Raw genomic sequence first — 16,380 nt, forward strand, 5'->3', positions numbered from 1 at the left:
TCTAGATATAGGTCAACTGTGGTATTAAAACAAAATTTAAGTAATTGGAAACAACAGCTACAGAACAGTAGCTGCATCCAGGCCTTATGTAGAGTATAATGAAAAGTATCACATGCAGTCACTGTAGACAGATATTCCCTATTCATGACGAATCATGTTCCCATCTGGCAATCTGATGGACGTGTTTTGGTTTGGTGGTGGCTAAACTAGGATAACCATATTTGCCTGACTGCATCATGCCAAATGTAAAGTTTGGTGGAGTGGGAATTATGGTACAGGGTTGTTTTTGATGGGTTAGGTTTAGCCCCTTAGTTCCAGTCAAAGGACGTCTTAATATTTTAACATACCATGACATTTTTAGACAATTTCATGCTCTCAACTTTGTGGGAAAGTTGTGAATGGCTCAATCTTGTTTCAACATGGCTACACACCAGTGCACAAATCAAGGTCCATAAAGACTGGGATGACTGCATTTAATGTGAAGGAATTTAACTGGCCTGCACAGAGTCCTGAGCTCAACCCGACAGAACCCCATTGGTATGAATTAGAATGGAGACTACGATTCCTTCTGGTCCAACATCAGTGCCTGACTTCACAAATGAGCTTTAGAAGACTATTCAAAATTTTCCATGAAAACACACTCCTAAGCCTTATAGTAAACTTTTCCAGAAGGGTTAAAACTGTTATAGCTGCAAACCGAGGACCAACTCCATTTTAAACCCTAGGGATTAAGATTTTTTTATCTTAATCATGCCACAATGTCATTAAAGTTCATGTGTTTTACATTATAAAATTACATTTACAAAGTAACTTATAGTCTAAAGGGAATCATCAAAATGAAGCATTGCCATTGTTTTTCCTTTTTGAAATTACTCTCTCCAGTTTTCACAGTTGAACTTTGCAAATATCTTCTTTTTTTTCTTTAAAGGTACGAGTGTCCGGCTGGTTGTTTGGACAGCATGGTGAAAGTGGTTGGAACTGTGTATTATGACATGGTAAACATGGCAACATTTAAACATTTTTTTTAAGTGTATAATGTGATGTGTAGTCTCAACGCTTAATGCAAACAATATCTTTGCCCTCAGCAATCCAGTATTTGCCGGGCAGGCATTCATTACGGTGTCATTGACAATGATGGAGGCTGGGTGGATGTCACAAGACAGGGCAGAAAAGACTTCTTTATTAAATCATATAAAAATGGACTTCAGTCCCATGGGTGAGCAATCTGTTCAAGATTGACCTTGATGTGCATCAGACATAACTCTGTCTAACATTATATATTTTACATTACACAGAAAGTACCAGAGTGCAAATGCCTTCACAGTATCAAAAGTTACGGGTACGTTTTCTAATGAAACATCTTATGATGTGTGGTTCTATATAATACATGTTTTAAAATTAAAATTGGGGTACTATGTTCTGCTCAGCTTCATTTGTGTGCTTGGTATCAATCTTTGTATTTGACAACAATATACACCTACTTTAATTTGAAATAATTGAATACATAACCTTTACTGTTAATTTCATAATCTTTCTTTTATTCCAGTGAAAGTAATCACTTGTGACACTACTGTGTCAGTGCTGTGTCCTTACCAAAAGCCTGCAAGACACTGTCCAAGGTAAAACTCAATTTGCTGTCAGTGTTTAGTCTTAACCTAGTTTTTAAGTGTTATTTGCCAATTGAATTTGAAAGAACTGTTATCATTGTAAACCTTTCTGACATGTGTTGTCTTTCCACAAGGATTTACTGTCCTCGAAACTGCTTGGAAGAAAACTCCCAGCTTTCTCGAGTCATTGGCACCAGAATTTATTCAGATGTAAGCATTGTTCTGTTTTGTTTTTCCTTTCTAAATTTAAACTTAAAGGATTCGTTCATCGCAGAGTTTTACTTAATCTTCATGTTAGGTTTAATGTGATTTTGTTGGCCAGTAATCAGCACAATAACTAATAAGAATATATAATATCATTTGAGGTTAAATAAAGTGCGTTCAAGACAAAGCCCACTACCATGATTCCACAGCCAAAACAAAAGGCCAGAACTCATTGTTTTGTCAAAGAAAAGTAGTTTTGAATAATGTTTTACTTTCATATGCACGTACAATCAAAATATAAGAGTAGTCTATTTTATTTCAACTGACAAAATCATTTATTGTGCTGATACATTTCAGTTTCACTTTTTCATTTAATTAAGTCATTTGACCACAATGAGGCAGGACAGGTTTGCCAAATGTACTATTCTCAGTACGTGTTTGAGATGAGCATTGCAGACTTTGTGCAGAATAATGCTCGAAAGAAGGTTCACTATGCACAGTTTTAAAAGTGAAATGCCTATTAGATTCTTCAAAAGCTTTTTAAGAGTAGTTTAAATGTAAAACAAAATGCATTGTTGAAGAAAAAGAAATTGCTTTATTAATAACATCTCACATTGTAAAGAGTACACTGAGTAAACAGTGTAGAAATTACAACAAGTTTGAATATGTGCCTCTCACTTGTTAAGGGACCAAAAGTAATTGGACAGTATAATCAAATTTTCACTTTAATACTTGGTTGCAAATCCTTTATAGTCAATTGCAGCCTAGTCTGAAACACAGACATCACCATACGCTGGGTTTAATTTCTGGTGGTGCTCTGCCAGGCCTTTACAGCAACTGCCTTTAGTTCCTGCTTGTTCTTGGGGCATTTTCTTTTTTCAGTTTTGTCTTCAGAAAGTAAAATACATGCTCAATTGATTCAGGTCCATTGCATAACATGTAAATTATTTCCCTTAAACAACTCTGTAGTTGCTTTTGCTGTATGCTTTAAGTCATTCTCCTTCTGCACTGTAAAGCCCTGTCCAATGAATTTAGAAGCATTTGGCTTAATATGTGCAAAAAATAATACCTGAAACACTTCAGTATTCAGCCTGCTGCTTTTGTCAGCAGTTACACCATCAATAAATACAGGAGAAACACTTCCATTGACAGCCATACATGCCCACAAAATGTTACTACTACCACTGTGCTTCACTGCTTAGAATCACGAGCAGTTCCTTTCCTTCTCTATACTCATCTCTTCCCATCACTCTGGTAAAAGTTTATCTTAATCTCATCTGTCCAGAGGATGTTGTTCCAGCAGTGTGAAGGCATTTTTAGAACTCTAATCTGGCCTTCCTGTTTTTAAGGCTCACCAATAGTTTACATTTTGTGGTGAACCCTCTATTCACTCTGGTGTAGTCCTCTCTTGATTGTTGATGCTGACACACATACACCTACCTCCTGGAGAGTGTTCTTGATCTGGCCAATTGTTGTGAAAGGTGTTTTCTCCACAAGGGAAAGAATTCTTTGGTCATCCAACACAGTTGTTTTCTGTGGTATTCCAGGTCGTTTGGTGTTCCTGAGCTCACTGGTGCGTTTTTTCTTTTTAAGAATATTCCAAACAGTTGTTTTGGCCATGCCTAATGTTTTTGCCATCTCTCTGATGTGTTTGTTTAGCTTTTTTTAGCCTATCAATGGCTTGCTAGAGGGATTGCGACAGCTCTTTGGATCTCATCTTGAGATTTGACTCTAACAGATTCCAAATGCAAATAGCACACTTGAAATGAACTCTGGACCTTTCATCTGCTTATTGTAATTTGAATAATGAGGGAATAACACACACCTGGCCATGGAACAGCTTAGAAGCCAATTGTCCAATTACTTTTGGTCCCTTAACAAGTGAGAGGCACATATGCAAACTGTTGTAATTCTTACAATGTTCACCTGATTTGGATGTAAATACACTCAAATTAAAGCTGACAGTCTGCAGTTTAAACACATCTTGTTCATTTTAAATCCATTGTGTTTGTGTATAGAGCCAAAAGTATTAGAATTGTGTCTATGTCCCAATATTTATGGACCAAACTGTATGTATACTGCCATACATGAATACATATAAGACATTATAGTTCAAATAATTGAACATATAGTTGGAAATTGGTTGGAAAAAAAGTAAATGGCAATATTTGCAGTGAGTTTCACATATGACTTATATATGTGCAATTCAAATATAATATAAATTGAATTTCATGTATGTAATTTGCATAAATTGCCATATATGCCATATAACAAGCCCATTTAAGAAAAAATAAATATAAAAATTAATATTTCCCTATTTTTCTGCATTCATTTTCAGAAATCTAGTATATGCAGGTCTGCAATCCATGCTGGTGTTGTAAGCAATGAGTCAGGTGGTTACATAGATGTGATGCCCACAGACAACAGGAAGCTGTACACTTCTTCATACCAGAATGGCATAGTCTCAGAAAGGTAGGCTTTATCCCCAAACTGGCTCATGTGCACACGGTGGAAGGCAGAGTAAGGGGCGGCCTGTCTCTCCCTAAGCTTTTAAAATCACAGGCCTTTTACTAAGAAAGCTGATTAGGGTAGAGCCGTACCAGTGGTTCTACTCCAAGCATGGTAGAGTAAACTTTGTTAGTCACTCAGAATGTATGCTCAATAATGATGCACACAATTAGCTTGAATTATTGTAGTTTACCATTGTGTACAAGAATGAAATGAACATAGCCGTCCCATCCACAGATTTGCCTCAATACTTCATACATTTAAACAAGCTTTCCACCAAATGTCAGTCATTATGAACACAGTTCTGTTTAAGGAAACTCTGCTTATTTAACTTCTTTATTCTCTCTTAGCCTACAGAACCCAGCGGGAGGAAAGGCATTCAGAGTATTCGCAGTTATTTGAGCATGTGCTGAAGTCACAGTCACTCATCAACCTGTTCTGTTGATTAGGCTGTAATACTGGCCATTAAGAGGCTTTTTTCACTCTAACCAGCCTGTATTTCCTTACACACAAATGTTGAATGAAGTAGGTATTTGCTGTATAGATGGAAACCCTTTCCAGTGCTGATTACCCATTTTATTGGTTGAAATGTATGTGATTAAGGGATGATTCAGGGAATGAGGTGTCTGTTTTGCAGAGAAAAAGCACTTAAGGATTTTTTATCTTGCCTTATTTTCATTTCAGAACTTTTGTAGTGTATCTATGATATATTTTAGTTTCATTACATGTTGGGGAAGTTCTCATTCATTTATAGTTTCGTTATTAATTTTTGTAACTGTATTTATTTTTTTATATATTGCTTTAAGGCAAGAAAAGACTGCTGATAAGGTTTTGTTAAAGTTTTTGCAGATTACTTTGATGATAATGAAGAATGTGGATAATCCTGCAGGGCAGGAGATTACATCTAAATTTCAAGAACATCAAAAAAAATTAAATAAACTTGTATGAAACGTCCACATTATTAAACACTGTAAATAGCTTGTCTTGAAAAGCTTGTCTATAGTATTAATAGGGTATATGCTGAATTGAAAATCTTTTCAGTAACCTGGGTCAAGCGCTTCCAGTTGCCAGTATGCCGTTACAAAATCAGCACGTTTAAAGGTGCTGTTGGTGATTGTGTTCAGAATAAGTTTTGTTGTGCTGGTTGAAAGTCTCTTCACATTCCAATAGTACTGTTTAAAGTAAATGATCTAAATGTATGTATGTGTATTTTTATATTCTAGGTGAGGCATAAGAATAAAAAATGTTCATCTAATTAAATATAGTCCGGCCAACGATTCCCATAGTTGTGATAGCTAAAACTGTCTCTTAGCAAATGTAGATTTGAACAACTGGGCACCTGCCGATGCGCGTTCACCTGCGCCGCGATCACATGAACACGAGTGACAGCGCTAAAAACAAATGCTCAACCAAAACTTTGTAAAATCCTGAATCAATATTGGAATTACTTTTGCATGCTGGATGAAGGACAATGCCATGGCTGAAGTATTTCTTTTAGACAGGTAATGTTAAGTTTTTAAAATATTTTATTCACGCAAAGCTTATGGAGATGTTGTTACGAATGGCTGATTTGCATGGTGGTGTTGTTCAGCCACTGAAATCTCTAGGAAAACGATTGATGTGACTATTTTCAGCTTCATAAGGGACCATTTACAGCATCGCCTAGCCTGTTTTACTGAGGTGAAGTTGGTTTTATCTTCATATTGGTTCATTTTTGAACATTGACAACCTGTGATGCGCTCCGTATATTATTAACCATGCTACTTTGAATATCCGGTCAAAAATAGCATGTAAGTATGGCTTAGTAAGTGTAATCCATGTAGCCCGCCAGCCAACCACAAAGCATACTGTAGTCGCTTTAGAACAAATTGTGTGAGAGAGTGAGACTGATGAGTGAGACTCATAAGAGAGTTATGACAAGTTTAGCTTGCTAACTACACAACTGAAAACTTGCTAGATATAATACGGTTTTTCATTCAGAATTGTTTTATTATTAAGTACTATACCGTTTTTTTTACTGGCGAATGACATGATCTAGTGGGTCTCTGTTATCTCTGTTATTTGAAATATATTATGCTAACCAGTTAGCATTTAGGCAGATCTTCTACTGCACATTTAAGGTCTGTTTTCATTAAAAATGAACAATCTCTACTGCCTGATTGATATACGATATAAAGTGGGTTTCAGAATGTACAAGAAGCACTGCATTTAATTACATTTTTCCGCATTATGTCTTTAAAATATGAACATTTATTTTACCCCAAATATTTTCAATGAAGTTTCTACGCTAGCCTGCTAAAATAGGTTCCTAAGAATGAATAATTTTTAGTAGTCAATTGTCACCCACTGTCTAAAAGTGCCCTTTATGCTATTTTAAAGGTTTTCTACTGTATTAGTAAACACTTTTACATTTACATTCATCCAGTTCAAAAAAAACTTTCATTTTCTTATAATAGACATTGAATCACCTTCTTTATACATGTCATTTTACAAAGTTCCTTCAAGGAACTAAAAGAGTCTTCTATGCTCTGATTACCCTCATTACCATATCTGAATTTCAGCTCCAGAGGCTTCCTTTTTTTGCAATGATATGAACAGTAATGATGGTGTCGATTTAAGCGTATCAGAGCCTGAGTCTTCATCTTTTAGCAATGCATAAAAAGTGGATTTACTTTTGCAGTAAATGAAAGAGCATCTTCTGGACATGTCGGAAATGTAAGCCAGACTTTTTCAGGCCTCAAGTATAAATAATCACAAGAAGCCAAAAGCTGGTATTACTTTAATTTGGAACAAACCTAAATTTTACCAAGCAGATATAAACATTTAAAAATTATAATATTTAGAGAAATAAAAACATAACAGTGGCTCTTTAAGGTGCAGTTGCAAAATTTCAGGAAAATGAAATCACTGTTTCATTTTAGAGGCTGCATCCTCCGAAGGATGCATTAGAAATGCTCTGCGTCATCGTGTCGCAACTAAAAAACAAAATTGAAGGCTCCTTTAAAAGCAGCCTTTAAATGCATCCTTTTGTGATCCTTCATAACCTCAAATGTTCCAAGATCCGCGCTGATACGGCAGGACATTTTTAAAAGTAAACTCTGATTTAAATGTATGAATTAGGTTTATTATGTAAACACATGTTAAATAAACAAAAAGAGTATGACATGTCTTACGAATAAGTGATTTTATAGACAGTTTACATGCTCATTTGTACATGTATGGATCAAAGGAAACATATATCCAGCTTTTATAAACCTTGTTTTGCCTTCAGATCGCTTAAAATTTGTTATAAAATCACTTTTAAAAAAATTAATTACTGCTTATTAACAGCAGCTGTTACAGTTGCCTGGTGACGATATCCATCCTCTGTGGGCTAGATCATCTCATTTCAAAACATTTGGTTCAGCTTGTGTGGACTTCGAAGGACTCACCTTTGAAGTCTGCATCCTTTGGAGGATGCAGCCTCTGAAATGAGACACAGCTTTAGTAACACCCCCTGGCAGGCAATTTTAGACTTGTTGTCGGTTCGCTTGGTTTGTTTGGTCTAGATCCAAAAATAAAAAGAGACATTTAGCATTTTCACAGCTAAAAAATCTCTGTTCTGCTACAATATTAAAATATGTTCCTAGTTCATTTGCTTTTACGAGGCAAGATTTCTATATGGAGCAGAATTTGTCATGTACAGTCATCTCATCAGAGCACACCTGTTCCTGGATTCCACTCACATCAGTCATTCATCACAATTAATGGGCAGCACCTCTATGCACTTTTGGTGGCTTTCTCTGCAGCTGACATTACATTGTTTATCATTTTGAATGTTTTTGGGACCAAATTTTTTTGTTGTTAGGCTTTTCACATCGTTTTTGCTCCAGAATAACTTGCAAATCATTCAAAGGCATTGGTAAAACAAACTTTACTATATTTATTCAGTGTACGTAATAACTCACATATAGAAGCTACATTATAAATCATATATTGTGATAAAGCCTGGTTTGTAGGTCCTCATTCACATGATCTGGACCAGAATTAGTTTGTGACTGTGATTGGCCGTGAAGGTCATCAGTTCATCGCTGTTCACTAAGTGCAAACACAGATACACGGACATTGGAGCATTTTAAAGCCGCAAAGATCAGTCAAGTCATCAGCAGATCGCTTGTCTGTGTTTGCACTCGTTAAACATCGGTGAAGTGCAGTGAACTGATGACCTTCACGGCCAATCACATGCATCTGTGTTGAGCACTGGTGAATACCATGGCAAATTAGTGCTGCTTAGGAACACACTTAACAGCACTTAAATGTTAGCGGGAAATTTGTAGTTCCCTTTCGGGTGGGGAACTCCAATGCTATTAGTGGATTTGAATTTAGAAATCCACGAATGGGAGGATTCGGTTCAGAAGCCGCTTGTCTAAAAGAGTATTGAACGGGCCAATGAATGCCAATGAATTGGCAGCGTAAGCTTGCGCAGGTGTGCTTCATTGCCAATTAACCCAGTATATAAGCACACGTGGAGCAAGCAGACGCCATCCTTTTTGCTTCAGAGACTTTCTGATCGAATCAATGAGGGTTCCTCCTGCTGTGCTCCAGCGATTCCGAGCGAATGAGAGCATTCTCCCGGTCCAGAGTGTGTACATGCAGTGGCAGACGGTCGAGCTGGGTTTTTCCCTTGCCTGGCGTTCTTTGGGTCCTGTCCTCCAGAGCGGTGCGTATAAAGTTGCAAACTTCACAAAGAGAGCAACACAGTCGTGCAGCACATCCTTTTCCGGATGGTGCTCCAACTGTGCATTTCTGGATAAGGTGGTTTTCTGTCCTCGGATGATAGGCTCCAGCATGTTAATGCGCTGATCGTGGGCAGTTCATGTCGTCATTGCGATGCCATGACTGTTGCGCAGTAAAGATCGTGGCTAGCCTTTGCAAAAGGGCAAACCACCCCAGTTGTCCCCTGCTCTGCAGCGGCCACTCGGGAAGATCTGAGGGTTTCAGCGAGAAATAATCCATCACCCACGGGCCCGCAGGCCTCTCCCTCCTCCAAGCACTCCATCCAAGCTTCGGGCAGGGGAAGCGATCCGTCTAACAGATGGTAGCCCTTACGCTCGATGACACCGGAGACCAGACGTCCACCGCGGCATCCGAGGGTGGGCTTTTATTGTCCGATGATGATCCAGACCCGCTCGCCCCCTCCGGGCAGGTGAGCGCTGTCAAAACGCATCCTGAAACGGTCATGTTAGCCGTGCTTTCCCGGGCTGCTTCGGCCATGGGTTGGAGATGGTTTATCCCCCAGCTCCGCGGCCGGACTGACTAGAGGGGCGACCCCTTCTTTCCGGAGGTGCACAGTAGGCTCACGCGGTCTTGAAGGGCACTATTTTCTGCTAGTGCTGCGTGTCCCTCCACCCTCACCACTTGACGGTGGAACGGCCAGGGGGCATGTGGCGATTCCTCAGGTTGAGTGCGCTTATGAGCTTCGCACTGCAGCTGACTAAGCTTTTCGGACTACTAAGTCCGCTGCGTGTGCGTTGGGGAGGACGATGTTCACCCTAGTGGTCCAGGAGCGCCACCCCTGGCTAAAACTTGGCTGATATGCGTAAAGTCGACAAAGTCCGCTTTCTTGACTCCCCCATATCCCAAGCTGGCCTGTTCGGCGACACCATCTGTGAATTTACCCAGGAATTCGAGGCGGTAAGAGAGCAGTCTGATGGGTGATGTCACCTTCGGCGGGGCCATAAGCCTGCTCTGCCCGCTGTACCATCCATATCTGTTCCTCGCCGAAGGCGCCCGCCTATGAGAGCTGCACCGCACCCGCGCACGCCTCTGGCGAAGCGGGCGCGTCGAGCACCTCGGAAGCAGGCAGCCCCCTGCCCAGAACGCCGCTAAGTCCGGCAACAGACCGCGAAGCGTCCCTGGGACAGGTCATCTGGAGAAAAGGGAACTTGCTCTTTCCTCGCTGGAGGGCGGAGCCCCATTTCCAACGGCACTTTTTACTGCCATGAAAACATCTATGAAAGAGCATTTTTCCACTTCCCCGGATGTGACAGCCTGAAATCTGCCAGTTTGAGACACTGTGCTCTCTAGCTCGTAGGTTCGGTGCACTCCATCAGTGGCCCCTTCTCCGGAGTCAGGGTGCGGAGACAGAGCAGATTGCTCTCCTCCAGCTCTTCCGTGGGACCCTCGTGCTTCCCAGATCAGCACACCCACTCCACAGTACGTCAGCAATTGTATCGATGACTCCATTAGCGAGAGCTGTGCCTGCCTGGTTAGCGCGGGCCAGCCCCTCGCGGTGGCTTATTCGCGAAGCGGCCTCCCAAGTTCACGGGTGTGTATTCACCAGGGTCAGCCCCCTGTTCGCCCCTGTCTTGTGAGAGGAGATTGCTGTCCTCCTGGCAAAGGATGCAATCAAGCCGCTCCCTCCTCGCTAGCGACTCCCATTCTGAACGGCTGCACAAGCTGCCGTTCAGAATGCTCACGCAGAAGCGCATCCTCCGGTGCGTTCGTCCTCTGGGTTGGTCTGCAGCATTAGATCTGATGGACGCGTATTTCCGTGTCTCCACTTTTTGCGGTTTGTGTTTAAAGGTCTAGCGTGGCAATGCAAGATCCTCCCCTTAGGGCTCTCTCTGTCTCAGCGGGTCTTCACCAAACTCGCGGAGGGTGCCTTAGCGCCCCTTCGGCTCGCGGGCATCCGCATACTCAATTATCTCGACGACTGGCTGATTTTAGCCCACTCGCGGGAGCAATTGATTATGCACAGAGACAAGGTGCTCTGGCACCTCCGCCTATTGGGGTTGCAGGTCAACCGAGAAAAGAGCAAACTCGTTCCTGTGCAGAGGAGCTCTTTTCTCAGGATGGAGCTGGACTCGGTCACCATGGTAGCACGCCTTTCCGGACAGCGCGCTCGCCTGTTGCTGAACTGTCTGAGAGAGCTCTACAGCGAAATTGTGGTCCCACTGAAATACTTTCAGAGGCTCCTGGGGCATATGGCATCCGCAGCAGCAGCCGTCACGCCTCTCGGACTACTCCATATGAGACCACTTCAGCACTGGCTTCGCAATCGAGTCCCATGCGGGCACACACCTAGTCTCTGTTACTGCGCTGTGTCGCTGCGCCCTCAGCCCTTGGAATGACCCCTCGTTCCTGCAGGCCGGTGGGCCTCTGCGACAGGCGTCCAGTCATGTTGTTGTTCAACAGATGCTTCCAACACAGGCTGGGGGGCCGTGTGTTGCGGGCATGCAGCTGCGGGCCTATGGAAGGGTGCCCAGCTGCATTGGCATATTGACAGTATAGTGGTGGCAGCGTATATTAACCATATGGGGGGTATGTGTTCTCGCCGCATGTCTCAGCTCGCCCGCCGTCTGCTCCTCTGGAGTTACCCGTGGCTGAAATCACTGCTCGCCATTCATATTCCAGGTATGCTCAACTGTGCAGCCGATGTGCTCTCACGGCAGCAAATACACTCTGGAGAATGGAGACTCCACCCCGAGTCTGTCCAGCTGATATAAGCGATTTGGGGAGGCCCATATCGATCTGTTTGCTTCCTCCGAGAACGCTCATTGCCAGTTGTTCTTTTCCCTGACCAGGGGCTCTCTCGGCACGGATGCACTGGCCCACAGCTGGCCTCGGGGCATGCGCAAGTATGCCTTTCCCCTAGTGAGATTGCTTGCGCAGTTACTGTGCAAGGTCAGGGAGGACGAGGAGCAGGTGTTGCTAGTTGCGCCCCTCTGGCCCAACCGGACCTGGATATCAGAGCTCTACCTCCTTGCGTAGGCCCTCCCCTGGTGGATCCCTTTGAGAGAGGACCTACTCTCTCAGGGACAGGGCACCATCTGGCACCCTCTCCCCAATCTCTGGAACCTCCACGTGTGGTCCCTAGACGCGAGGAAGACTTAGGTAACCTACCGACTGCGGTGGTTGATACCATCACTCAGGCTAGAGCCCCCTCCACGAGGCGCGCCTACGGCATGAAGTGGAGTATATTCACTGAATGGTGTGTCTCTCGCAGAGAAGACCCCCGAACCTGCCAGATCAGTGTTGTGCTCTCTTTCCTTAGAGAAGCTAGAGAGCAGGCTGTCGCCCTCCACTCTCAAGGTTTATGTGGCTGCCATCTCCGCTCATCATGTCACGGTAGCTGGCGGCACCGTGGGAAAGCACAACTTCATCATCCGGTTCCGGTCGTCCTCGTATGCCCTCTTGGGATCTCGCCCTCGTTCTCACGAGCTTGCGCACAGATCTCTTTGAGCCACTCAAATCAGTATCCTTAAGATTTCTGTCCCTGTAGACAGCTCTGCTGGTCGCGTTGGCCTCCATTAAGAGGGTCGGGGACCTGGAGGCATTTTCGGTCAGTGACTTGTGCCTGGAATTTGGGCCGGATTATTCTCACGTTATCCTGAGACCCCGCCCGGGTTATGTGCCCAAGGTTCCTACCACTCCCTTCAGAGACCAGGTTGTAAACCTGCAAGCGCCGCCCCCGGAGGAGGCAGACCCAGCCCTTTCCTTACTCTGTCCAGTTTGTGCTCTGCGCATCTATGTGGACCGTACTCAGTACTTTAGATCATCTGAGCAGCTCTTTGTCTGTTATGGCGGTCAGCAGCAGGGAAGTACTGTATCGAAACAAAGATTATCCCACTGGATTGTGGAGGCCATTCATTTGCTTATTTGAGCAGAGGTGAGCTGTGTCCCCTGGGAGTGCGTGCGCACTCCACTCGGAGAGTTGCATCCTCTCGGGCGCGTGCACGCGGCGCCTCTCTAACAGACATCTGTAGAGCTGCGGGCTGGGCGACACCCATCACATTTGCTAGGTTTTACGATCTGCGAGTGGAGCCGGTTTCCTCAAGGGTATTATGTAATCCTTTGGTGATTGAGGAAACAACTCGGTAGGGTGTTGTAACACGCTTGCGGTGCCATTTTTTCCCTAACACGGAGAGATGTGTACCTGCTTATTTGTCAGTAAGGTCCCCGTCAGGTGAGCCCTGTAGATTCCTCCATGGCCCCCAGCACTGACTCAGCGGAGGAGTCACTTGCTGGCCCACTACGTTGTAGGTCTGCCCGTTGGTCAGCCCATGTTTTGGGTATAGGTGTCTGCTATACGTGATCCCCACTAGGCGATTCCATATGCTTATTCCGCCACAGTTCAGTCCCCCCTCTTGGGTGGACCCGTGTCTTCGCAATCCGCTAACCACCTTCTTATGCGCACTCCCCCTTCTTAGGGCTAGTCCATATGTATTGCCATCTTATGTCCCCCATTGGGTGCGGATGGTCTCCGCAGCATCCTCCCTATCGGGATTGCATGCTTTCCAACGTACTGTCGTAATTCCTAGAATTATCTAGATGCTAGCGACTGCCAAAAAATATAGCCAATCCGTAAAACTTCCTTTGAAGTGGGATAAGTTAGGGCCAGGGACACGTTGGAGGACCGCGCCTCCCATGAGGTGGGTGTGTCACGCTCGCTTGACTATCCTCTCATCGGAGGCGTTGGTAAGGTGCAGTCATTATGGCAATTTCCATAGTTCTCCCATTCGTGGATTTCTAAATTCAAATCCATTAATAGCATTGGAGTTCCCCACCCAAAGGGGAAGGCTCAAGTTACGGAATTAACCCTTCGTTCCCCGAGGAGGGGAACGGAAATGCTATTTTCCATCGCCATAATGACTGTCCCTTAACTGTTAACAAGTCTCTTTAGCTTAAAAGGATGGCGTCTGCTTGCTCCACGTGTGCGGAGCAAGCAGACAAGCGGCTTCTGAACCGAATCCTCCCATTCGTGGATTTCTAAATTCAAATCCACTAATAGCATTTCCGTTCCCCTCCTCGGGGAACCTGAGCGTTTTTGTTAAATTTCAGTACCGATTGGTGCCAAAATTTGTGAAAAGACAAATTTTATAAAAGAATAGGTTCATTAACTTGAGTTTGATAAATAGCATCTAAAACATGTGTTTGGGATCATCATTATATCATTGGGATCCTCATCAAATCATTATCTAACTAGTTCCATTTTCCTTAACTTCGCTGAAAATTAAGTCTGATTTCCCTTTTAATTTTCACTATGCATTCAGAATGGCCTTTCGGGTCATTCGGAAGGTGGTGAAATGATAAATGTGTGTCACTTTCTCTTCACTGATAAGATAAATAGCCAGGTACAGAACATTCCTCTATGACTCCAGACGATACTTCTGGGTTTCTTCTCACCACAGCCAATTTTAAGAGCTTTCACGGAGGTATTGCACAAGAACCAAGAATTTGCAAGTGTGAACACACCCTTAATTTTGCAAATGGTGCTTTTTCTGCATTAATTGGAATGATAGAAATAATTACAATTGAATTGAGATACAATAATCAACAAGGTAGCAATTGGCACTTTACAATTTTGGATAATGTATGCATGTATAATTGTACTGTACATATATTTGTGTGTTTTCTACCTCACATTTATTAAAATTTAAATTTAATAAAATCCAGTAATCCCACCCAATGTCTAAAAATATTGTGTGTTTACAGATAATAATGTGATTTTTATTGTTGTAATTATTTTCTGGAAAACCAGGACTGGCACAATGCATGGACCCAGAGAAACGATTGAGGCCATCTGTCTGTAATGAAAACCAGATGGAATAATTTTCAGTGTTTACTGCTCTCTCACCCCAAAAACAATTCCCTTGCGGATTATAGAGTCGTTTTATTGAGCGGCACAATTGCTCATTACTTTCATTCAGTCAGGTTGATGGATTCTGTAGATCTAATTTAGCTGAAGAATTGAATGTCTTCTTGGTAAGAAGGATGGGTAGATAACTACTAAACCAGGTGCTTCTTGTTGAGTATTAGACAGCTGCAGTATCATACACTCTATGCCTTATTTTAAATAACTTGTTTATTAGAAGTCCACTTTGTCAGTGCTGCCTGACTCTTTTCAGATGTGCCACAGTCACAGTCTGCTGTGCCATTGAAAGACATTATTTATGGCCAAAGTCCAAAACATCATTCTCTATCCAGCTTGTGTTCCACCTGAACGCCTGCGGTCCAGAAACAACTTAAGTGTAATTACTAGCCGGCACACTGACATCATAACAAAACAGAGTAATGCAGGGTGACTGCCTAACTAACATATGCTTATAATATAAAGTGCCACTAATGTAATCAAGACACAATTTCAACACCTTGATAAATAATTTTGCCAGTTTATTGGAGTTAGGTCCAACATACAACAGACTCATTCTGAAAATGTAGCCCTATATACGTTTCGGAAGATCGCAAATTATGTAGCCAGAAGTACGTATGGCTGCATTTTGTCTTTGAAGCAAACGCTAAAGCTGGATTTATACTTTTGCCTGGGGCCGCATCGCAAACTTCCACACAAAGTGGACTGGGCTTTTTTATTTGCTGCGTTCGCCATTGTGATGTTCTTTAAAACGACAGGGAGCGGTCAAAAGAAACCCACCGTCAAGTCAGACAGATAAACAGAAGTAGAAAGTTTCTGGAACTATATCATTAATATTGCTCAATATTTTTTTAACTGAATATTTTTATTTGTATAAATTATTTTAGTGATTTTTATAACCATTCAATATTTTTTTTAATTAAACTTTGATGGATCACTTGCTTTTGTTCATATCTCGGACAATTTAACTTATTATTATTTTTTTTAAAATAATATTGACAACAGAACATAGGTTGTTCTAAAAATATATTTTGAATTATGGCAAGAAAAAAAGCAACAACAAAAAAAGTACACTTCCTAAAAATATCTCCACTATTGCCGTGGCCTGTTTTAGCTTTTATCCCTCAGGTTTTTCCACCAATGTGGACAGCTTTCCCACTGTTACCAGTTTGTCCAGTGTCTCAACGCATACTTTGGCAGACTTGACACAGAGAAAGGTTGACTGCAACAACACGGTTTAAGTCTGGTGAAGAATGGTTCCAGAAAGCAGGTAAGACAAAAACAAAAGCCAAGAAATAAAATTAACAAGTAGATAACAGGGTGTGAATATGGCATGTCTACATATGACATGAATATGGCATATGGCGATATCTGTGCTTTCGAAAACACTATTTGTTGGGATTAGGGATGAAGGAGGGTGGGTCAGTT

The 16,380-nt window shown here is 42.4% G+C and overlaps 1 protein-coding gene across 1 annotated transcript in view; it reads left to right on the forward strand.

Moving 5' to 3' along the window:
- The window catches only part of crispld1a (cysteine-rich secretory protein LCCL domain containing 1a), a 34,258-nt gene extending 27,515 nt beyond the window's left edge, over nucleotides 1-6,743 (forward strand). The window contains exons 9-15 of the mRNA XM_087309367.1: nucleotides 929-995; nucleotides 1,086-1,216; nucleotides 1,296-1,339; nucleotides 1,547-1,619; nucleotides 1,742-1,817; nucleotides 4,150-4,283; nucleotides 4,670-6,743. Of these exons, the coding sequence (XP_087165493.1) occupies nucleotides 929-995; nucleotides 1,086-1,216; nucleotides 1,296-1,339; nucleotides 1,547-1,619; nucleotides 1,742-1,817; nucleotides 4,150-4,283; nucleotides 4,670-4,721 (577 nt within the window). The 3' untranslated portion in view covers nucleotides 4,722-6,743. The remainder of the gene's footprint in view (nucleotides 1-928; nucleotides 996-1,085; nucleotides 1,217-1,295; nucleotides 1,340-1,546; nucleotides 1,620-1,741; nucleotides 1,818-4,149; nucleotides 4,284-4,669) is intronic.
- The last annotated feature ends 9,637 nt before the right edge of the window (nucleotides 6,744-16,380 follow it).

The sequence above is a fragment of the Danio rerio genome, chromosome 24 (genome assembly GCF_052040795.2).
Source record: "Danio rerio strain M-AB ecotype USA chromosome 24, GRCz13ab, whole genome shotgun sequence".
Taxonomy (NCBI): Eukaryota; Metazoa; Chordata; class Actinopteri; order Cypriniformes; family Danionidae; genus Danio; species Danio rerio.